At 40.3% G+C, this 24,258-nt stretch overlaps 1 protein-coding gene across 1 annotated transcript in view; it reads left to right on the forward strand.

Annotated features, from left to right (window-relative positions):
- ttc39a (tetratricopeptide repeat domain 39A) overlaps positions 1 to 24,258 on the forward strand; it is a 143,266-nt gene that overhangs the window by 42,567 nt on the left and 76,441 nt on the right. The window contains exons 3-9 of the mRNA XM_038794269.1: positions 7,654 to 7,785; positions 14,104 to 14,180; positions 15,907 to 15,974; positions 18,972 to 19,036; positions 20,798 to 20,897; positions 21,977 to 22,042; positions 23,984 to 24,092. Coding sequence (XP_038650197.1) covers positions 7,654 to 7,785; positions 14,104 to 14,180; positions 15,907 to 15,974; positions 18,972 to 19,036; positions 20,798 to 20,897; positions 21,977 to 22,042; positions 23,984 to 24,092 — 617 coding nt within the window. The remainder of the gene's footprint in view (positions 1 to 7,653; positions 7,786 to 14,103; positions 14,181 to 15,906; positions 15,975 to 18,971; positions 19,037 to 20,797; positions 20,898 to 21,976; positions 22,043 to 23,983; positions 24,093 to 24,258) is intronic.

Consider the following 24,258-nt stretch of genomic DNA (forward strand, 5'->3'; position numbering starts at 1 on the left):
CTTTGCTTGCTGACCTCCATTGGTTCCTGGTCAAGCATCGTCTTGATTTAAAAATTCTCATCCTTGTGTTCAAATCCCTTCTTGGTCTCGCCCTGTCCTACCTCTTTATTTGCCTCCAAACCCTCAACCGTCTTGTGAAGTCTGTGATCTTCTAATTCTTGCTTCTTGTGCATTCCCAGTTTTAATCTATATCTTCAGTTGCAAAGGGCCTAAACTCGGGGCTATCTGCTCTCCCAACCCCACACACACACCTCTCCACCTCTGTACCTTGCTTTCCTTACTTAAGACACTCATACCTCCTTATGTAGCTTGGTACAGTGAGTGCCTTGGAACATTTTATTATATAAAAGGCTAGCTATAAATATACATTGCTCAAGATGGGGGCTCACCACGACCTTCTCAACAGCTTTAGGTGTCCAAAACTGATTATCATTTTAAGATTGGAGTGAGGAGGAATGGGTATAACAAGATGAGCGAGATTCTGGGTTTTACATATTTCCCAGGGCAGGTCTGATAGCACTGTGACCTCTACCATGGGTGGGGTGAGGAGGCAGGTCCAGAATCCACCCTGCCAGAACAGGGAATCAAAAACCCACATTTGTGGCACCAAATTGATCCACACGAGTCATCCAAACAACTGAGCCACCGGCTTCCCATCAAGTCCAAGTTACTGTGGCTACATGCATGTTGTAGCCTGGTGCTATGGATAGTGATAGTGGAAGCTCCAATGTTCTTTCCATCACATGATGACTGGGATTCCCTCCCATTCTTACCACTTTCTGTTGGTGTATGTTGGAAGAATTTACAAGTTGATAATCAACCTGGCTGACCACATTATTGTCATGTGAGAGTCCCTTTAAGAAAAGTGTGTTTTATCAAATGGCTGCAGTGATGTGAGTGGAGCTGGAATGTGATTATGTCCTTTACTTTCGTTTTGAGCTGGCAGCTGCTTTGTGTTTTACTTTCATTTTAGGCAGTTGGAGAGCTGCATTCAAACCAAGCAGATGTATAGTGGTCTTTCTCTCTGTAATAATAATTTAAAAGTGATAACTGTTCGCTGTAGAGAATTCAAACCTACTGTCTTTGTGAAAAAGTGTTTTGGCTTATGGATGTTGTTAGGAAAGTTACTAAGTGTTACCTAGAGTACTGTATCTTTTTGGTGGGCTTATCAGGGTTGGTAGTTGATGAGATGTTTACTGTGCGTTTATAAAATGTTAACTGGATTCAAAGAATAAACATTGTTTTTGTTCTCTGTTGTATCACACCTGTAAAGTGGGCCCTTGCGCTGCCCATAACCAAATTCAATTTAAAAGTTGTGGGTCAGACAGTGTTCTCTAAACCTGGCCTATAATATTATGAACAAATCTTCTATCGCCGTCAAGTCTTGGAGTGGGACTTGAGCTCAGAGCTTCTGGCTCAGAGCTTCTGGCTTAGAGATAGAGATGTGACCACAAGATCTGTTTTACATGGAGGGATATCAAATACACAAGAGGAGGTGGTGTGAAATTTGTACAAAACATTGACTCAGTTGGTATATTAGAGAAAGGACAAGGAACTGGTAGACATAGTGTGGATTCATTTGACTGATAACATGATGTGAGGTTATAGTTATGATTAGAGTTGTTAGCCCTGGTTAAGTAAGTGCAATAACCCAAATTATTGCCATCTCTGGTGTAATTTCCATGATTGCAAGAAATACAAGAGATAGCTTGAGAAAGACCGGCAAAACAAGTACACACTTATCGTTTGTAACATCTGAGCAATGATGAAAAGACCTATCTTTTCTCTGAAAATAAGTTTTGATGATGAAAACCAGCATCCTTTCTTCTTGGTTTCATACAGTTTTGAACAGAAATGTGTGTGCTCATTTTCAAAGTTCAGTAAGGGGTGTTGAGGTTTTCTGCAACATTTGGCAGCCTGGTTCTACTGTGACAGGCCCAAACCCATTATCCTGAATACAATAATTAGTAAGCTTTTAAAAAAAAACAATGGCAATGTTTAATGCTTTATTTGAACCCAGTTCAAGATTTGATGAATATTGCTTTGACAATCCAAAATATATTTTCCAATGCTGTCATTTGTTAAGGCAACCTGGTGAAAATGCAGGCCAATGAAAGAGTAGATAAGAATCCATGGCCCTCTTACTGTTTACTCAGATGTTGGACAATTAAGATTTTATCTTTGCTAAAGACCATCTTCAAAGAGGCTCTCCTTTAACAAAGGAATTCAGTGTATAGATGTGAAATTTGGTGGCCATTCATTTGGTATGTATGAAAATCTGCAAGCAGCTGCTTGTATATTGGGAGAGAGATTCTGTTTAAGAAAGCCCGTTGTAACTGTTTCGTCTTTAAAATTGTTGGAACATTGTAATCCAATTCGTGTTGCAAATTACGAAGGGAAAATTCTGCAGGTGCCGGGAATCTGGAATATAAAAAGAAAATGTAAATGCTTCATAAGTCAGGCAACATCTTTGACGAGAAATGGGTAGCATTTCAGGTCTGTGGTCTTAAATGAGAACTTGCAGCCCAATATCTGAATAAACTGTAGATTGAGTTCTTGCCTTCTTTCTCTGAATGCCTTGCATCTTGTCTTAACACTTGACAGCGATTGGAAAAGATATTACAGTTTGCCAATACGATACCTGTCATCAAGACTTGATGAAAGGTCATCCTGAAAAGTTAACTGCCTCTGAAAGAAAGTCCATGTGTACTCCAATTCATAACAGGGATTGACTATTGGACTTAGACTGGACTAACTTAGTACAGCAAAGAATAAAGCGTACAGAACTCAGTTCATAAGAGATGCTGCCGACTTATGAAAACTGCTAACAAACTATTCAAAACGTTGTTGGAGAGAACCCAAGCTGTTTCCTGCATGTTTTAATAGATTTTAAGCTGACTGCTCTAGACCTTCAATTTCCAATGTCCAGTTTCAAAAATTTCAGTTTAATTGCAAAAGATTTTCTTAGTCTGAGGTATCATCGTGTGTCAGTTTGTCCAAATTGAGCTCCACACCAGGACCTGACCACCTACACAGACTTGACGAAATGTACAGACTTTAGACAGTCCCATTCCTCTCATTAGGATTATCACCCTTGACTTTAAACTGACTTTGAACTATTTAACCTCTGAAGCGGGAAAGAACAGTTGGAGGCTTTGGAAGAAACTGGCATCAGTGACAATGTCAAAGACTACAGATAGGTTGAGGAGGGTTAAAGTGTAGTATGGTCACAGTCACATATGATGTTGCCTATGGCTTTGATTGGGGCTGTTTCAGTTGTTGTGTTGACTTATATTTTTGACATGCAAAAACATTAATTTGAATTTGGTTTATTTCAACTTCCTTCCAGTGGTTCCAAGAGCTGGTGCACTTCTCCAGACTGCATGAGGAAACCGCAGAACCCTGGATCATAGGTTTCTCCCCACATCCCAACTTCAAATCCTTCCACAGCTCCACAGACCCACTTGACTTTGTCAGGGACTGCTCCACCCAAACCCTTGCAGTGGTCTGTTGCTGCCTGCAATCCCCCTCTTGCTTGTCAGTCAGGTAGTGACTCTTGCTGGGTTCAGAAAGCACCTTCAATTTAAACCAGGTTCACACTGTTATGAAAGGTTTTTACAACTTCACCCTTCCCAACACACAGGTCGCACTCTAGCCCTGAATTAAAAGCAGCAGTCTCGCCGCTGTACTCGTGTCCTTATTGGGCAGCATATTGTGGAGTGATGTGTTCTCATTGTGCCAGCTATGAAAGATTTCTCTTTGTGAAATATAACCATACAAATTGCATTTGCTTCTCCAAGATGCAAGAACAGTGAGGATGGCGTTTGAACAGCTTGTGTGAAAACTGTGCTGTCAGATGGTCGAGCATTTGTCATTCCTTGAAGTATTTTCCTTTCGGAAGTTCACATGCATTAACTTAGACAATATTTCTAGAGATAGGAGAGACAGTCCTTCCACATTTGGAGTCCTTGGGCGGGTCTTTAAAAAATCCCTACCTTGCAACTTTCTCGCATGAATATTCGCCCTCAAGTTGGATTGCTAGAACCGTGAGCATGGGCTGTGATTACCCCAATGATTTCAAAACGAAAAGCTGCAAATTAACCCCACTCTTCTCCCCTTTCACAGTAAAAGTTCAAACACACCAGTATGCTTCTATGGATTGTTCCCTTCCCTTCCTTCTCAAACTGAATATCAAAATGTTCCAAAGAGATTAAAAATATATAATCAATGGAAAGACGCAAGTAATTTTAAACTGTCCTTTTTTAAAATTCAGCATTTTGTCTCATCAATTTGTTATTTTTTAAAAATCTCATAATTACCGTTGAAATCTCAAATTAGTCTTTGGGTAATTTTTCATCATCTGCTGTGTTTCACCACCCTCAATTACCTTAAATCTTCACTCCCTCCACCACCATCACACCATGGCTGCGGCTTGCACAGCTGCACCAGACTTGAATAGCACCTTCCTCAAGGGCAGCCAGTGCATGGAAACTCCACCACCTGCAGGCTCCCCTCCAAATTTCATGCTATCCTGATTGGAGCTTTATCGTTTTTCCTTCAGTAATAATCATCTTTTATCGTCACAGGTAGGCTTACATAAAGACCGCAATTAAGTTACTGCGCAAAGCCCCGAGTCGCCACATTACGGCACCTGTTCGGGTACACAGAGGGAGAATTCAAAATGTCCAAATTACCGAACAGCACGTCTTTCAGGACTTGTGTGAACACCCAGAGGGAACCCACGCAGACATGGGGAGAATGTGCAGACTCCGCACAGACAGTGACCCAAGCTGGGAATGGGACCCTGGTACTGTGAAGCAACAGTGCTAACCATTTTGCTACCGTGTTGCATTGTTGCTGAGTCTAAATCCCAGAACTCCCTCCTTAGCAGTACTGTGGGTGTGCCTACACCAAACATCTGCAGAGGTTCAAGAACCCGGAACTACACTGCCTTCTCGAGGAAATATATCCATATATTTCCAACAAATGCAGGTGTCGCCATCAATGCCCACGTCCCGTGAATGAACTTCTTAAAAACAAACTCTCAATTGTATAATGGAAGAATGACTTCTATTCTTTCAGCTTCACAGGAAGTATAACTGGAAAAAGTCAGTCAAATCAGCTGACAAATGAGTTTGGTGAACAGCCACCAAGCACCAAATACTGGGAATGATTAAAGAAAGCTAGATAAATACACAGAGGAGAAAGGAATAGAAAGTTATGCTAATAGGGTCATGTGAAGAGGAGTGGGATGGAAACACCAGCATGGACCAATTGTGCTGAATAGCTTGTATTTGTGCTGTGCATAATAAGCAATTCTAGGCATCATCAGGCTACTTACCAATGACCTAAACCAGTCCAGGTCGAATTAAGACACTTATTAAATACAAGGGCCCATTAAATACAAGGGCCCTTCAGCATTGTATTTGTTATTGCGCTCTTCATTCTTTGAGGGTTATGTCTCCATCGCACAGACTTCTCAATGATGGCTGTATTCGTTGCAGCTTTTATTTCACTGCATCAGATATAGCAGTCAGGTGCAGCTTTGTAGGTAGGATATCTACATATTTCGGAGACTGGCTGACTCCAGTGAGGATTAATGATACCAATGCCCTTCTGAGGCGCATGTGTCCATCTTTTGTAGAATAATCTATAAAATACTGAATATAAAAACTGAACTGTTGGGAGTCTTGAGACCCTGAGTACATGAATGTAAAGGATATCATGGCACTTTTAAAATTCATTCATGGGCTGTGGGTGTCGTTGTGCTGAGCCAGCATTTGTTACCCATCCCTAATTGCCCCAGAATTGAGTGGCTTGTTTGGCCATTTCAGAGGGCAGTTAAAAGTTGCATGTTAGCCTGACCAGGTAAGAACGGCAGATTTCCTTCCCTGAAGGCTATTAGTGAACCAAATGGGTTTTTACGACAATTTGCAATGATTGACTTCTAATTGCCGATTTTTTTTTTTTTAGTAATTCAAATTTCACCATTTGGGATTTAAATCAGGGTCCCCAGAACATTACCTGGGTTACTGATTGCTAGCTTACCAGTCCCAAGACAGTACCACTATGCCACTGCCTACCAAGTACAAATGGATTTCTAGTATCCTAGTCAATACTCATCCTTCCAACAAAATAAATTTGGTGGTTGTTCACCTTATTGCTCTTTGTGGGACGTTCTTGCTTGTGAATTGGCTATTTTATCAGTTATTAATTGTTACAAGTGTCTGAAGCATATGAACAACGCTATACAAATGTGTGTTCTTTACAAGTCACAGGTAAAAGGCATTTCCTTTACCAACAATAAAATCAGACTGCGTGTGATTTGTAAACTATATCTTGCAGTTAATTGCTATTTCACATATTCCTTAAAATTCTACTGTGAACATTTTCTGACGTCTCCACTACAAGCAATAGTTGTTAAGATTGACTAAGAGAGGTGCATCAATTTCAACAAATGTTTGAATGAAATATTGATCACTAACTGCAGGTATAATCGGTCGTACTGATGTACTTGCTTCGTGTTGGGCGCTGAATGCTGTGCTTCCTTTTCATAGAATCACAGAATAAGGCTGTTCAGCCCATTGTGACTCTGCTGGCTCTTTAAAGGAGCAATTCACCAAGAGTTAACCCCTTTACAGATAATCTAATTCTCTCTTGAATGCCTGAATTTAATTTGCCTCCACCACACTCTCAGCCAGGATGTTCCTGGTCCTAACCACTCGCTGTGTGAAAAAAGGTTTTCCTCATGTTGCCATTGCTTCTTTTGTCACTTACCTTCGATCTGTGTCCTCTGGTTCACAATCCTTCCACTGATGGGAACAATTTCTTCCCAAACGCTCTGTCCACACCCCCCATGATTTTGAATACCTCTATCAAATCTCAAAGCCTTTGCTTCGAGAACAGTCCCAACTTCGCCAATCTATTTATCTAAATAGTTTGGTTTCTTCACACATTTTGGTGGAATTGAAGGGGAATATTATCAATTGCTTCATTGTGAATATCTGTTTAAGGCCTGTGACTCAACTGAACAGAAGAAACTTGCACCAACCAGGTGTGTACAATGAAAATCAGTGTCATTTCTGCACGACAACCACATGATGAAGCAGAGATCTTTGTGAGCCTACAAAACTGTGTAGCTATTTCTTCAGACATGGGGAAGCATGATGATTCATACAGTTAATGATATCATTGCATAGTGCTGTGTAAAACTCTGCCATACATACATTAATGAACAAAAAATTAAAACCAGGTTTTTGAAGAGCTAGGCACATGAGCCCATCAATTTTATGGTTCTGGATTTGTCTAAATATTGTAATGAGATTTTTCTTGGGATGTTTAGACATAAAACATTTGTAGGTCCATGGTTACTGGTAGAAATCGCTAATGCATCTTTTTTATAACGTGGTTATTTTCAGCATTAAATAGTTTTCTATTAGTTTCAAATTTCTCAACTAGAATTATGTCAAATTATTTTTTTCTCTGGAAAAATATTCTGTCACGTTAATTACATTGCTTAATTCAAACTGTTGCATAATTCAATGTTTCTTTTTCTAGTGTAAATGGCATTGAATTAACAGGAATGGGCTGCAATTTATTGATTAAATAATTATTGACTATCAATGTACTTATTTTTTTTCTATAATTTTACAGAGCCAAAGACAGCATGTACCATTCTCTGACTTACGCCACTATATTGGAAATGCAAGCTATGATGACCTTTGAACCTGAGGACATTATTAATGCTGGGAATACAATGAAAGAAGCCCAAACAATCTGCCAAAAGCAAGTTGTTGTTTTTTTTTTCTGTAGAAAAAAGTAAAATTGTAAAGTTCAGTAATAATTCAATTGAACAATTTCTACTTTGCAACATCTAATAGTTCTGACACCAAATACAAACATGTAAGATTCACATTTGTCAATTATGCAGCATAATAAAGTTAAATGTAGCAAAGGATAACATTTTAAGCCTGATTTTTATAGAAAATTATATAAAATGTACAAAATTATATAATTATGTAAAAAGCACTGTTGCTTCACAGTTCCAGGGTCCCAGGTTTGACGGTGACCCAAGCCAGGAATTGAACCTGGGATCCTGGAGCTGATCTTGGATTCCTCCAGCTAATTCGAGATCTGGGAACAGGGATAGCATGGATTATGAAGAGATTTAAGGATTTCAAATATGAATATAGCTATTTGGAATAGGAACAAGGAGGAAATAGCTAGGTGGAATAGGAACGAGGAGGAAAGGAGAAAATTAAAGTGATAATATAAACTTGCTGCTCCAGATTGCATTGCAAATATTTTGAATATCATGAAAGTGTTTCACAGTACAGAGATTGATCAGCGAGCTGACTGATCAGGAAATTACAAGGGTGAGGGTGAATTTATACCTTTTTCCTGGGGTTTCTGATGTTATGGGAAATCCTGTAAAACTTTAACCCCATTGTATTAAACACAGTTCAGTGAGGGATCAAGTTGTTTATTACAGTTGAACTATAGCAACCTTTCTGTCATTGGTCTGTAAACAAGATCTAGAGCATGGTATTTATTTGGATCAGTAGCGCTGCAAACACTGACAGAGCTACTGAAACTGAAAGCTCTCCTTGGGAGTGCGGGGAATGGCTCTCATGGCACACCATTGACAGAAGGGTCCTCATGCTGGTGTACCCTGCATGCACACAAGCAACTGAATTGGCAGTGTCTTGATGCATCAAAGCCCTGCTGGTTGATGTGATGCTGGTTTACCAGATTTGGTAACATTCAGGTTAAGTCGATGTATTTGTACATCACTCAAGAAAGATTATGTGCATCACTCAAGAAAGATTAAGTGTTAAACTACAAGGGCCCAAAGCTAGTGTTATTTATAGGGTTGAGCACAAAACTTACAGCTATGGTAATTTTGAAGAATTTCTGCTTTTGCAAAATGTATGGAAGTATTTTGCAGTGTTTTTGGAGGTGATGTGGTGGGTTCTTGGATTTGACAAGGAGTGTTATTGAATTCTCCATGGAGTAGGCAGAGGAGAAAGTGGCCTGCGACGCCAGGGCTTTCACAGATGAGAGTTCTGCAATGGCCGTGCCTCTGGGTAGGGAGCATGACGAGGAAATGGAGCAAGGCTATGTAGAGAGAGCATATTCTACACAATGTCCTCCTGAAGCTGGACTCCTCCATGCTTCTTCATGGTGACTAGAGACTGCCTGGCAGGTCAGACAATTAACTCAGCATCTTTAAATGCATCCTCATCGACATCATCCTGTATGTCATGTTCTGTAGACTGGCCGATATTTAATGATGCACTACAGAACATTTGGTTTAAATAATTTATTATGAAACAACTGCATGGTAAAGATAACTGGAATAAATAAATAACTAACTATTATAGAGCTACTGCAAAATATTTCTATCCACCAACACGACTTACTCCCAACTCCCTCGAGACACAGAGCTGCATAGTAGACTTACACTGCCACCTGCTCGTCGGAGGTCGTGTATAATATAAACAGAATTGCTTTTACGCATTTCATCACTTCCCCTTTCCTTTGGAAAATTGAATTACTTACATTCATTAGATTTTTTTACAGTTCAATATGATATGCATAAATATTTACATCTAAGCTATTTACAGTCTGTCACAAATTCAATCTCTCACGTTTGCATCTTAGCCTTGTTGATCTTCTGAGTGGCTGCTGAACTTGTGAAGTTTCTTCATCTTCCTTTGTAGTTGTGGATGCTTGTTCTTCTTGTATTGTTGCGTCTGTATCTTGTTGCTCCTTATGCTGCACTGTATCTTCTTCAGCTGTCTTGGGACTGTTACATGCTTCTTCTGGTGGTTGCATGACAATGGTTGGAGACTTTTCGTGGATTCATTGTCAAACTTCTTTGTGGATTTGGCCCAAAATCTCTACTTTGCCTCCTTTTTTTGAAAGACTGGTTGCCTTTCTGCTTCTGGAGCACCGGACTCTTTTGACAATTGGAACTGAAGCATTCTACACTGTGTACAGTTTGTTTGCTTCCCGCACTGTGTGCAGACGTTCACTCTCCTGCACAGTGTATAGTTTCGTACCATTTCCTCAATATCTTGGATTATACCTGGCCAACAGACTGTGTCTTTGGCTCTTTTCTTACATTTTTTTCTTCCCGTGTGCCCTTCGTGGATTTTGCTCAGAACCACCGATCTTAAAGATTTGGGAATTACTATTCTCTTTTTTTTTTCACAGCAAAAAACAAATCTGCATCATTTAACTCTGCTCTTACGATGTAAAAACTTGAGCAGGATCCTCTGGGCCATCCTTCGTGGAGATATTGTCTCACCATCTGCAAGACTGCGTCCTTGGTGGTTTCTTTTATTCTGACACAACCGATACAGGTTAACCAGTCTGTAGGTTCTTCTATGCACCTAATACACCTAAAGCTGTCATCCTCTCTACTCGGCCTTCAAATTGTCTTTCGATGGAGCTCGTACATGTCTCGGTGCGTGAATCACTGGCTTCATGATTTTCTTCTATTGGATTTTGTACGTGTACGGTAAAGTGCCAAAGCCTTGGAAAATCTCAGGAAAATCATTTAGCATGGAGTCTCCTAGATCATGTCAACGAAGAGCATGTCTTCGAGGCACACTTCATCAACTGTGTTGGTGGCTTCGTTTGTTCCTCTTTTTGATGAGAAAAACATTGGCTAGCAAAATGATTTGTTATTCCACATTTGGAGCATACCTTCCCAAACGCTGGGCATTATTGTGGCAAATGCCGTTTTCTGCATCGCTGGCATGAAATGGCAGGTTGGGTCGGCCACTCAAAATAGCCGCTTGCGCTGGTACCACGTTTTTTATTCGACTGCGTCACCACACTAATGGCGTCGGCCGCCTCTTCTACCTTTGTGCCAAAATGCCGGAGATTAAATGTGCTGGCCTGCTTTGCTGCAAGCTCACTAGCATGACATGTGAGGATAGCATTTTCGAGTTGAAGCTCTGTTTCTCATAGAAGCCTCTCGCGTACCTTTATCGTTGGAGAAGCCGCATATGATCTGATCATTGATGACTGGAGGGTACCAAAATTACATGACTGCGTCTTCAACCGCAAGTCAGTGAGAACGCTATCAAATTATTTGCCTGCTTTCTGGGTGCATGTGCGAAATATGCAGCGCTCGAAGGTTTCATTTTTTTAATGAGAGCAATGCTAGTCAAATTGCTTGAGGACTTTGAAGTTCTTGCTATCGACCTCACTTTTGAAGACAAATCTGTTGAAAATTTCAATTGCCTGGGAACCTGTTACAGTGAGCAGCAACACGATAAGCCTCTTGTCAGGCTGTGCCTGCAGACCAAGGGCTAAAATATAGCGTTTCAGCTGCTGCTTAAACACCCGCCAATTCTCGTCTACGTTACCTGTAATCCGAAGCTGTTGAGGTACCTTGATACCTTCCATCCTTTTTTTTAATAAATTTAGATTACCCAATTATTTTTTCCAATTAAGGGGCAATTTTAGCGTGGCCAATCCACCTACTCTGCACATTTTTTTTGGGTTGTGGGGGCGAAACCCACGCAGACACGGGGAGAATGTGCAAACTCCACACGGACAGTGACCCAGAGCCGGGATCGAACCTGGGACCTCAGCGCCGTGAGGCGGTTGTGCTAACCACTAGGCCACCGCGCTGCCCTTCCTTCCATCCTGGACTTCGAAGTTTTACTGCGTGTTGAGCACCAGTTGCCAGTAGCTTATCAGGTTACTAGAGAAAAAAAAAGTGTTTTCTTCCTTCTTCAAAGTTATCTTTTAATTGTTCGGATCTGTGCAGAATCTTCTTGCTCTTAGTCGATCATTACTATAGGTACCATGTCATGTTCTGTAGACTGGCTGATTGAATACGCATTACATAACATCTAGTTTAAATAATTTATTATAAAACAACTGTGTGGTAAAGATAACTGGAATAAATAAATAACATACTACTAACACAAACTAAGTATTATAGAGCTACTGCAAAATACATCTATCCACCAACATACTTACTCCCTACTCACTCGAGGCACAGAGCTGCATGGTAGTCTTACACTGCCACCTGCTGGTCGGAGGTCATGCATAATATATATAGAATTGCTTCATGCATATCACACTGTATATCGCCCCTATTGATGTCATCATCTGCATCCCTTGTAGCATAATTCATCTGTGACCTCTCCCTACAGTGAGCTGGGGCACAAACTATTACCCCTGGCTCTGACTGCATGCCATTCACCACATACTGATCCCAACTCTATGCCCTTTGAGGCTAGTGCAGTGCCAAAATCTGAGCAAGTGGTTATTGCAGCTGGCCCTATGATGTGGAGGACCATCTCCTTCATAGGGTTCAGGAGATCCAGGCATCATTGTATTTTACTGGTGGTGACCTGCTCCCTCATGTTATGGGCCACCATATTCTGCAAGTGAGGGAAGAATGGAAGTGATTGTGATGTACTCGATGTTCCTACCATTGCTGACTAGCTGAGATATGAGGAGGCATTGAGAGGTGGGTGTGAGGCTGGCAGCATTGGCAGGTGTCTGAAGGTGAGATTGAGCAACTGGATTTTAGACGCTGGTCCTGAATACCAGGCAGTAGTGCTGGATGAGTTAGGGGTATCATGCATTGAACAACATGAGAAGTTGGCGGGGTAATGGGTAGTAAATGGCATGCAAAGCTCCATTTATTAGTCTTAACTGCCCATGTGAGGTTATTAGATGTTGTGTGGCACTGTTGAAACTCTGGTCCAAACACCCGGAATTGACCTCCCAATCTACCAATTCCCATCTCTTCTGTTGATCTGTGGGTGATCCTTGAGGGCCTCCTTTGCTCTCTGTGGAACCACAACATTGCTTCATGTGTCCACTTCCACTGTGTCTGTCATCCTGGAACCCTCTCTCTGCCTTGGTTTCCCTTCTTTTGAATTACAGCGATAGTTTTCAGCAACAACTTCTTGTGATTCATTGGACAGACTGTCTTTTCAGAACATTCCTTAAGCGAACACTGTTTGGTTCTCTGCTGAGTGCAGAGGCAGTCAGTGGCATGGCAGCCACTTGGCCCTATGCAGCAATCATGGAAATAAGGTAGCAGCATCAAATCTGTATGCTGCTTATCTCCACTGGAACTGTGGACAATTTGCGAATGGCAACCTCTGCACTCAATTAATAGTGCAATTGAACTTTTAGCCCCTAAGCTACTACTTCCCACAATAATTACTTTGTCTGACTTAAAATTACTTTCCTGGCCGAAGATGTTTTAACCCTTCCAAGTGTTGGGCCACACTGCTGTTGTACCAGACTAAAGAAGAGCACTTTTTTACTCGCTGTGTACTCTAATTACGAAACCTGTTCCGTGGTCTTACTTTATTTTGGTTTGAGCTACAGTCTACACTAAGATTAAATTGGTATTTTAAAGATCTATCAGTGGCACATCATAAACAACAACCCAAAATGTTTATCCTTTAAATTGTAAGAGTGTGATTCAATGAACCAATAACCAATTAATTTATGACTATCAGAACCATCAAGATGTAAAGTTATGTCCTTCAAAGAGCAATGTTGCTCAGACTTGAAGCAGCATGACAGAAATCAAATCAAAAATATTAAGCAACAACAGGTGAAGCAAACAAATAACTTTGTATTGCAATGTGTCAAGTTGATGTACAGATATACTTTTTTTGCTTTCAATGCTTAACATTTTAGCCAAGCCCATAGATTCTGGCTTGGGTCACTGTCTGTGTGGAGTCTGCACATCCTCCCCGTGTGTGCGTGGGTTTCCTCTGGGTGCTCCGGTTTCCTCCCACAGTCCAAAAATGTGCAAATTAGGTGGATTGGACATGATAAATTGCCCTTAGTGTCCAAAATTGCCCTTCGTGCTGGGTGGGGTTACTGGGTTATGGGGATAGGGTGGAGGTGTTAACCGTGCTCTTTCCAGGAGCCGGTGCAGACTCGATGGGCCGAATGGCCTCCTTCTGCACTATAAATTCTATGAATAATTCTATGAATAACTGTATCATTCGGCAAAATTAGAGAGCGAAGTGAACTTGTAAATTCACCTTCATTGACATAGCTACAGGCTATTAATGAAGGTTCTTTACTCTCTCCTTCTGTTAGATTTAGGAAAAAGACCAGCGTTGCAGACTCCCTCAACAACCTGATGAATAGGCATGCTGCAGAACAGTTTACTGAAGGTTAGTACAGTGTATTGTAATTTATGGTTTTATCATCCACCAATTCCGAAAATTCTTATCTTTCTTTCCCACTTGTAAAAAGGGTACACAAATTATTTAAAATGATATCTCAGCAGTGTTTTATAATGTTTCTCTTTCCTTCGAGTCTGCCACCATTGTCTGAAATAAAACCCAGCTATTATTGATGTGAGTTTTGATGGTGAGTACTGTAGGCTAGTAGCTTTCATCTGGCCTTAGCCACTCTAGGTACTGCTTTTATTGACTTTTGAACCTTAACTCCCAAATCCCTCTGCTCTTTGGGTCACCTGGCTTTTTCCTATTGTACGTATAACTATTATACACAGGGTTCGATATCCACTTTAAACCTCCTAAGCGATCAGGGATCGTGAAAGTTTCTCTTGTTTAAAAAGACAAACAATTCGTGTTGTTTGATCCAGTGGTTCATTGAGCTGCAGTCTCCTATTTCTTCTCTCCCCACACACACACACACACACACACACACACACACACAAACTGGTAGTAAGTATATCATCACCACGTCTTTCCATCTGGTCTTGGGTCTTCCACTTCTCCTTCTACCTGGGAGTCCCATTTTCATCACCCAGCCCATCATATGTCCGCTGTCACTCGCTGTCTGTCTGTCTGTCTCTCTCTCTCTCTCACTCACGCACTCACTCACGCGCACACACACACCCACCTACCTCTCAGCTACTTTCTTCAATACTCTCTCAATCTTCACTGGTCCCCTGATGAATTGCTGTCTGATTGTGTCTTTTTCTCATTGCTTCACACGTCCATTTCAGCATCTGCATCTCATTAGTATCGTCATTGTTTCTCTCTTCTTGATGTTACTCAAGTTTCTGACTATATAGCAAAACCTCTCGGAACTGCTTTGTAGATTCTTCCTTTCAGTTTCCAGTGATACCAGTGAAGCTACGTTTGCAGTAGGCAGTAATAGAGAATCCAGCAGCAGATTTCTTAACGAGTACGTCAGTGAAAGGGAGCTTGTTAGACTTCTCCATTTCAAATATGAATTTGAGCGTGGGAAGGGACACATTAAAGTGTGTAAAGAAATTCTTGCAAAAGCCTATCCTAATTGGGGCCCAAGCCATTTGCAAGTATGATATCAGGATAAGGCACACCAAAGCTACCCCAGTCTGATCATTGCTTGCTGTGTATTATGCGTTCTCACGAATGGGCCCATTGTTACCTTTTGACCTGAAAAGTGTCCAGTCTACCTCAAATTACCATGGAAGGGTAAGGCATCTCAAATATTTGAGCAACAGGTGTAGCTAGCCATTTTAGGCTGCTATTATGTGGTAGGAAGACATGTTTCCACTAACAGGATTCTGTCGTCAAGCCAAAAGCATGTCTGCCTGTCACAGAAATTTGTACTGTGGTATATTAATTTCAGCACTGGTGTGACATCTCAACGACTGATGGATTGTATAAAAGAGCACCCTTTTCTCATGCAGAATAAATTATTTTTACTTTGAAATTTGGTATTCTTACATCTAATAATAATCTTTATTATCACAAGTATGCTTACATTAACGCTACAATAAAGTTACTGTGAAAAGCCCCTCGTCGTCACATTCCGGCGCCTGTTCGGGTACACTGTGTATGAAATTAAGTATAGAGAATTCTTCAAAAAAAGGTAAGTATGGTGTTTTATTGCAGTATTTTAGTAACAGAATCTTATCTGCAATGTTTGCTCTGCACACAGAGGAGATGCATGCTGAAGTCTGCTATGCTGAGTGTTTGTTACAGAGGGCTGCTCTCACTTTCTTACAGGTAACCGTTTTTTGATCTGGGGAAGGGGAATGAAAAGTTGTAATTATTACTTGATTATCAATTCCTGTTGAGTCATATATAATTAATTGCTGAAATGATGTCTTTCAGTTGAAGTCGTTTTATTTTCTTTACAGAATCATTCCCTGTAATTACACTGATATTTAAACTGTATCTATTCCTCAGTTAAAACACAACTGAATGTACAAAATGAAGGATCAGAAAAGCAATTCGGGGCCATCAAACTTGTCTCATCCAGTAAACTGCATAACCTTGCACATTATCGCATGCAAAAATAAAGTTTGCAAGAAACGGCAAAAATTCAAGGAAAACTAAGAAATTCCTTTCCTGCCCCTGAAGTCGGTCAAGCCAGCTCCAGGAGAAGGTGTTGCCCATGCTACAACACAGTATGAGCCAACTTTTCAGAATTGACAATCTTATTTATTTAGGAACTTGTCAGGTTCCCTTTTTAAAAATCCATAACAATAACACATTTACCACATGTCTTATTTCTTTTTAGAATCTAAGTTCTTTGCCTATGAATTCTATAACTTGACCTTTAGCTATCCATATCCCTTGCAAATAATCTTGTAAATAAATCGTACATTGTTTTCTGAAATCCGTCACATCTAAGCCTGCATTTTGGTCAAATAGATAACCCTAATTCCTAGCCTATTCTCATACTTAAGGGCTTTACATTTGGCACCAACTTGGTTGCTTACCTCTATGTTCTCCAGAGCTCCAATATCCTTCACCATATGTCGAAAACAAAGTTAGTATGGCTCTGTGCTTCCCAAATGTTTGGCATCACTAATCATCATACTGTAATCATTCTGTGATTCCAAGTTATCATTTATCATTTCATACAAAATGTTGTCCAATAGTTTCCCTGCTGACATTTCAACTGCTTATAATTTTCAGGGTCCATTTTTTTCCTTTTTTAGAAGGTGAGCATTTTGTTCTCGGGAAGCACTGGGCTTAAATGTAAATTCCTTGATTTCTTTAAATAATTAAGGAAGCGTGTTATTTTGTCCTGCAGCACGATCGTTTAAAGTTTTGCTAATATCTTTTGCCGGAGGAGGGGTTTAACTCACTTGCATTTAAGCAAGAGTTGCCAAACACTCTGTCCTGTGGCATCATCTTTGTTAAGGCAAGCAAAAGCAAATGATTTGTTTAGCCGATCAGCAATTTCTTTATTTTCGCATGTGAGAAATCATTCAAAGGACCAATCCTTGATTCCCTGTCTTCAAAGATAACTGAAAGAAAGTCCTGCCACATCTACAGCCTTTGGATCTTATGTGTATGGAAATCATTTTTTGAGGGAGCAGGTCACGTTCTTATACTCCAGTTAGCCACTGAGGCTTCAGCTTCCCTTGAGCACTATTTCCAATTTGGAACATGTACACTGTGAAGCAGCCTATAAATTAGCGTTAGCAATGTGAAAATTTCTAATGAATAGGGCTGAACCAGAAAATTTTAAAAATTGGACAGTTTGAATTGGACGGAATCAAATATGTAAAAAAAAAAAATCTGGAATTTTGCCTAATTTGGTTATACACCTTCTCAAGAAAAATGTCCTGTTCTATATATTGTTTATGACGTAGAACTCCTGGGTTGAACAGGGTTACATCAGTTAGCCCAATTCTGTTCTTTTGTAGGACTTTATTTGGCATCAGCTAAAGAACGTCTGATAATTTTATTTTCCATCCTGTCCGACCCTTTGAAAAAAGTATAATATCACAAAATAGATTAATGAGCATTGGAACGAGAAGTACAGTAATAATTATTCCAATTGTAAAGTCGGTGTACCACATGAAACAGTGAAAAAAGCTTGGTCTCCACCCCTTAGGTAAAATTTAGCTGAGGAAAAACCTTGTTGATTTATTAAGTGGCTATGATGATGCAAGTTCAAAATTTTAAAATAAGGCTAGATAATAGGGTTAGAAGCTACGAGTGTAAAGAGATAAAAAATCTACTTTGAATAGATACCAGAACCATCCCGATGGTGTCATAGAGATGGAGGCCTGGATTTTCCCTGACTTGAGAGCCCTTTTAAAAATAGTGGGTGGATCCCAATTCTGGGATTCCCAACCCCATTGTCGGGCTGTGCAATTATTGGGAGGACCATTTAAAGGGTGCGGGGTGCTTCCTGCCGGAAGTTCACATCCAGCATGCCCGACCTGGCTGGTTCAATTGCGGAGAGCAGCATGTCCTAGTCCTCCACACTTTTCATGGAGTCGGAATTTTAAAGAGTCATGAGTCATGGCTCCTTAGAGGATTCGTGAAACCTAGTGTGCAGGAAGGGACTTTTAAAAAGTCTCCTAAGCCAAATTCTGGTCTTTCCCCAACTCCCTCAGGTCGATTTGGGGAGTAGGTGTTTTAGTCTGATAGATGTCACGGCTCTCGCCCAAGAGTTCATACTGAGGGAGTGGGTGGAAAGGCAGCGCTTGGCATAAAGGGCATAACAAGCCTGAGGGGGTGTGTGGTCACTGGGACAAAGACCTTTTAAACAACCCAGCAGCCCCTGCAGCTGCCTTTGCACTTTTTCCAGGGTTGGATGGCAAGATTCCAGTGCGCACCCAGTCCCCAGCAATGACAACCCTAACTTGTTGGCACTTTCTTCCTCCGTGGACTGGCTGAACTGGGAATTTTCCCCAAGTCCCCAACTCGCCTCCAGGATGAAATTCCAGGCTAGAGACTTTACGGATGTTCAAATGTAGTTGGATATTAGGTGAGAGCTAGGATGGCAGGATCAGGGTATTGAACTTGATGGTCAACCATGATCACAATGAATGGCGGAGCAGGCTTGAAGGGCCGAATGGCTTCCATCTGCTTCTATTTTCTATGTTTCTTACCACATTGCACAATGTGTTCCACGATTTAAAGCAAAAGTAATTTTTGTTTTCCAGATTAAGAAGGCAAAGCAAGTCGGTAATCTTTCTTAACAACCACATCATGTACAATACTTCAAATTCACTTCAATTAACATTTTCTTCACAGGATGAGAACATGATTAGCTTTATCAAAGGTAGCATCAAAATACGAAACAGCTACCAGACATACAAGTAAGTTGGGCTGAACTCTGGGTGGATTGTGCTTGTTAGGTGTTGGTGTGGATTTTATGTTTTGTCACTGTAAGAATAACAAATAGAACAATTAAAAGGGATGGTGGCTGTATGATTGATTTTTATAATTATAGTTCCTGCTCTGCTTTAGATCATCTTTTGAGATTGATTCAAGTACAAGGAATGAAGGATAGAATCTTAAGAATTGTACCCAGGCCATTTAGGAGTGAAATCAAGGAGCATGCTTTCACACAAAGGGTCTGGAATTTTCTCCCCTCAAGGCCTGTGGATGCCAGGACTGAGATCAATGGATTTTTGTTAAGGGATATGGAGCTAAGGCAGCTAAATGGAATTTGAGGTACAGATCAGCCGTGGTATTATATGGTAGGCAGGCTTGAGGTGCTGACTGACCTACTCCATTCCTATCTAACTTCACATTTTAAAAAATAAATTTCCCAATACATTTTTTTCCCAATTAAGGGACAATTTAGTGTGGTCAAACCACCTACTCTGCACATCTTTGCGTTGTGGGGTCGAAAACCACGCAAACCGGGTCTAACTTCACATTTAAGGGGTCCTTCAATAGGATCCTGTAAACTTATGTTTTATGCGGCTTGTATTGAGATGTGCTGGAGTGATGACAGCCCAGGCACCCCTTAAATGTGACTGCTGCACCAAATAATAATCTTTATTGTCACAAGTAGGCTTACATTAACACTGCAATGAAGTTACTGTGAAAATCCCCTAGTCGCCACATTCCGATGCCTGTTCGGGTACAGAGGGAGAATTCAGAATGTCCAAATTATCTAACCGTACGTCTGTCAGGACTTGTGGGAGGAAACCAGAGCACCCAGAGGAAACCTGCGCAGACACGGGGAGAACGTGCAGACTCTGCGCACAGTGAACAAGCCGGGAATCAAACCTGGGACCCTGGAGCTGTGAAGCAACAGTGCTACCCACATAACAAATACTGCTCCTCCTACCTTTAATAATACTGGTCTTTACTTGAGTCATGCCAAGAGTCATGCAGTAGCAGTCTGGTGTTGACCTATCCTTTCTCCCTACCTTGTGAGGAATTATTTGGCCTTCAGTTAGTGCATCCCACAGCGGGTCCAGCAAGGAATAAAGCATTGAGCAGGAATATAACCCACACCCCATCTTTCCATTAACTGTCTTATTAGGTAAACTGAGCATTTGGGTTTGTAAAGCTTGTTGATCACTTTCAATAAAGATCTCTGTTTAAAAGGACTAATATAAATAAACAATCCAAAATTAACAGCTCAAGCCACTGTGAAATGTCTCAAAAACTTGAACATTTCTAATTTCTTTATCCAATATTCCAGTTTTGGGCTTAATAAACATGTCTGATGTCTTGAGTTTCTGGAAGCCTCTTGGTCTGGCTCCAAGTACTCCGCATCATGAATATGAGATTTCTCCTAATCTTGAAATCTGGCCATCTCTATCAGACAAGGAAACATTCTATGTCCTGTTGGGAAGAATTGACAAAGAGAATCTGCAGCTGACGTCATCCTAAAATGTGCAATCGATATTACCTTGATATGAATGTCCATGGAGGTCCAGTGATGAACTTTGTCAATGCAAATAATTACAACATTAAATCTGGAAAATAAAATGAAGTCCGATTTTAGATTTTAAGCATAAACATTTAACAACAGTGGGAAGTCCATGATTATTCTGTTGTTGTAAGTTGTTATTTTCTTCACCTCTAAGCCCCAATCACTTTGTTTTATTTCCTGAAAGGGAACTTCTTAATATTGTGCAGTCATCCAACTACACAAAAGGAGAGAACTATAGCCATTTTGAAGGTGGTGTTCAACTCGGAATTGGGGCTTTTAATCTAGTGAGTACAAACATGTTCTTTATCACTGTTGATTTATTTACTTTCATCCCTCCCCTCCGCCTCAACCAGATTATAGTTTATTTTGTGTTAGAACTCCTCGCACTATACTCTACTGAAGAGCAGACAACCTGCATCTTTTATTAGTGGTTTGACTGTTGGTAACAACTGTGAACTGAAAGGCCATCCTAGCTGTGACCAGGGGTAAAATCTGCCGATAATTGCAAAATGGACTCTTGGTGAATGGACAACCCAGTCACCACAACCAATGAACGATCGATTTACAACACTTCTGAAATCCTATTCATCCCACTGTCTCTCAGATGATTTTCTCGACACCCTGTGGAGAAGTGCTTAAGTTCCAGTCATGTCTGGCTTTGATCAGAGGTTTGGCTAAATTGTAAGGTCACAGCAACAGTTGCTCTGAGTCAATCATGCAGGAATTCTTTACTAAATTGAAATCTGATGATATCATGCCACTGGACAAAATAGAGTAATTAAATCAGTTTGATTGAAAGAACAAATTCCTCATAAGCTTGTTGCTAAAAATATTTTTCTTTAAAAATAATTTTGAAAGAATCAAGACTTCGCTCTCAGTGCAGAAAATTGTAATGCTGATAGACAACTATCTTAAACAAAGAATCCTGTTCAAAGCCAAATGCTGTGAGTGCTGGGAATCTGAAATAAAAATAAGCAAATGCTGGAGGTACACGACAGGTCTGGCAACATCTGTAGAGAGAGAAACAGAGTTAACATATCAGGTTGATGATCTTTCTGTTCCTCGAGCAATTGTGCGGAAGGGCAGGATTTCTGGATAAGCTTTTCACATGTTAGTTGTCAATTCAAATTAGGGAGAAGGATTCCTGTTACAAAATAGAGTTTCCCATCTTCTCAGCATACACCATGGACCAGCAAAGCACTCTTTATATCAAACTTGCAAAATTGAAACATATGCATGGAGATTTTTGTCAGTCTTGGACTTTATCCTAATTCTTTCCATTCATTCAGTTTTGGTGAACGCTGAACATCAATTGGTCAACAAAACATTTCTGAATATTTTTTTCCTTCCTTACCTTTCTCAGACTATATCCCTGTTGCCAACAAGGATTCTCCGACTTTTGGAATTTGTTGGCTTTTCTGGAAACAAGGTAAGAATAAATATTCAAAATCTGAAATCTCGAGGATGGAATAATTTTTTTCACCTTGCAGGGTAACATTACTTTTCCCAGTTCCATATGTACAACTTGTCCAGTCTTTGGCAGAGTTTAGAGAAAACTCATGTCTTGTTTTGGGCTCAGTACTGCCCAATGCAGTATCATCAGTAGATTTAATAAAAGTGGCTGGTCCAAATCAATGCTTGCATATTCAGAGATGTGTCAAGTTCTCTTCATGTTTATGATTGGACCCTCACCTCCAAGTTTCTGATCTGTAATCCAGACTTTTGCTATAATACTCAACCTTCCATGAACCACAGGAGCCATTATACAATAGCAATAATGAAGCTTGACAAAGTACTCCTCTCGCCAGTGGAATTCTTTCTCAGCTAGAAATGTAACCATTTTTTTTTGTACAAGTCAAGAAGGCATATGGCATTCTTGCCTTCCATCAGCCGGGGCATTTAGTACAAGAGTTGGCAGGTCATGTTACAGATGTATAAAGCTTTTGTTAGGCCACATTTGGAATATTGTGTGCAGTTCTTGTCGCCACACTACCTGAAGGATGTGGATGCTTTGGAGAGAGTGCAAATAAGGTTTACCGGGGTGTTGCCTGGTCTGAAGGGTGTTGGCTATGAGGAAAGGTTGAATAAACTTGGTTTGTTTTCGTTGGAAAGACTGAGGCTGAGAGGCAATCTTATTGAGGCCTACAAAATTACGAGAGGTATAGACAGGGTGAATAGTCAGAAGCTTTTTTTCCAGGGTGAAAGACTCAATTACGAGGGGGAAAGTTTAGGGGAGATGTGTGGGGAAAGTTTTTCACACTGAGGGTTGTGGTGCCTGGAGCACGTTGCCAGAGGAGGTGGTGGAGGAAGGCACAATAGCAAGTTTTAAGATGTATCATAATAGACAGATGAACAGGTGGGGAATGGAGGGATACTAATCGTTTGGGCAATATGTAGTAGGTCTAAATAAGGAATCTGGGTCGGTGCAGGCATGGTGGGCTGAATGGCCTGTTGATGTGCTTTAATGTTCTTTGTTCTAAGTTCATATATAAAGTTTAAAAACAAGAATTTCTAGATCCCCATTAATAACCATATCCCCTTTTTGTTTCTGTTCTATCCAATTTGCCTACCTTTTTTCGAATCCTACAAATTGTCTCTCTTTCAAAACATTTTCTTTCCGACAACACAAAAAAAAATACCTTTCACTTGCTGAACCAGGATTGCTGGTGCATGATATTGATTGTTGGAAAACTGCTTCACCCATTGATCTTCACTGTTTAATCCTCCAATTCGACACTATGTACCAAAGAATAAAGTATTTTTATCTGTGACTTATGGACTGAAAAATGTAAGTGATCATGGCATAAAAGATATTTGATCGACTGTTTATTTCATAATTTTGATTGCCAGGTAGACACGGTGATATGAGATTAAGTAATAATTTATACTATCTCAGTAAAACTGCCAATCACTCTGAAATATAAGGCAAGTATGTAAGTTAACTTGTACACCCCTCGGTAACAGTATGTACTCCATGTTGGTTATGCAAAGTTGAGTTTAGCATTGACCTGCATTTTGTCACTAATATACACAAACTGAAATGGAGCTGTTATGTTAAAGAAGAAACTGCTTTTTTCAGCTCAAAATAATTAAATGAAAGCTACAAGATCCGTGTCAATTCAGTTTATTTGGTTATAGTCAGCTGCTTCTCCATTTATTGATTTGCTAACATCTGTCTCTTGTATGTCTATCTCTGAGATTTAACCCCTCAAATACTTTTCAAAAGATTTGTCCTGGAAAGATGAAAAATAAATCCTGCAAAATATGCAAGAAATACTGCATCAGAAGAAGTATATTTTTTAACCATTTAACAAAACAGCAATGCACTGAGAATATAATCTCTTTTACTGATGACATACTTTGTCTTTAGGAATATGGTTTGGAACAACTCCAGGAAGGTGCATCCACTGAGAACTTTCGGGCTCTGCTTTGTACCATGCTGCTTCTGTGTTATCACACGTTCATGAGTTTTGTATTAGGTGAGTACTGTTTACACCTGAATTAAACACGTCAGTCCTTGTGCTGTTTTTAAAAAAAATTTATACAAATTTTCAATTTTTCTGACAATGGGTGGAATCTGTGGAGTCACTGGGAGTCACAACTGGCAACAAGAGATTCCCATATCATGTCCTTTGGGAAGGGCCA

The sequence above is a fragment of the Scyliorhinus canicula genome, chromosome 4 (assembly GCF_902713615.1).
Source record: "Scyliorhinus canicula chromosome 4, sScyCan1.1, whole genome shotgun sequence".
NCBI lineage: Eukaryota > Metazoa > Chordata > Chondrichthyes > Carcharhiniformes > Scyliorhinidae > Scyliorhinus > Scyliorhinus canicula.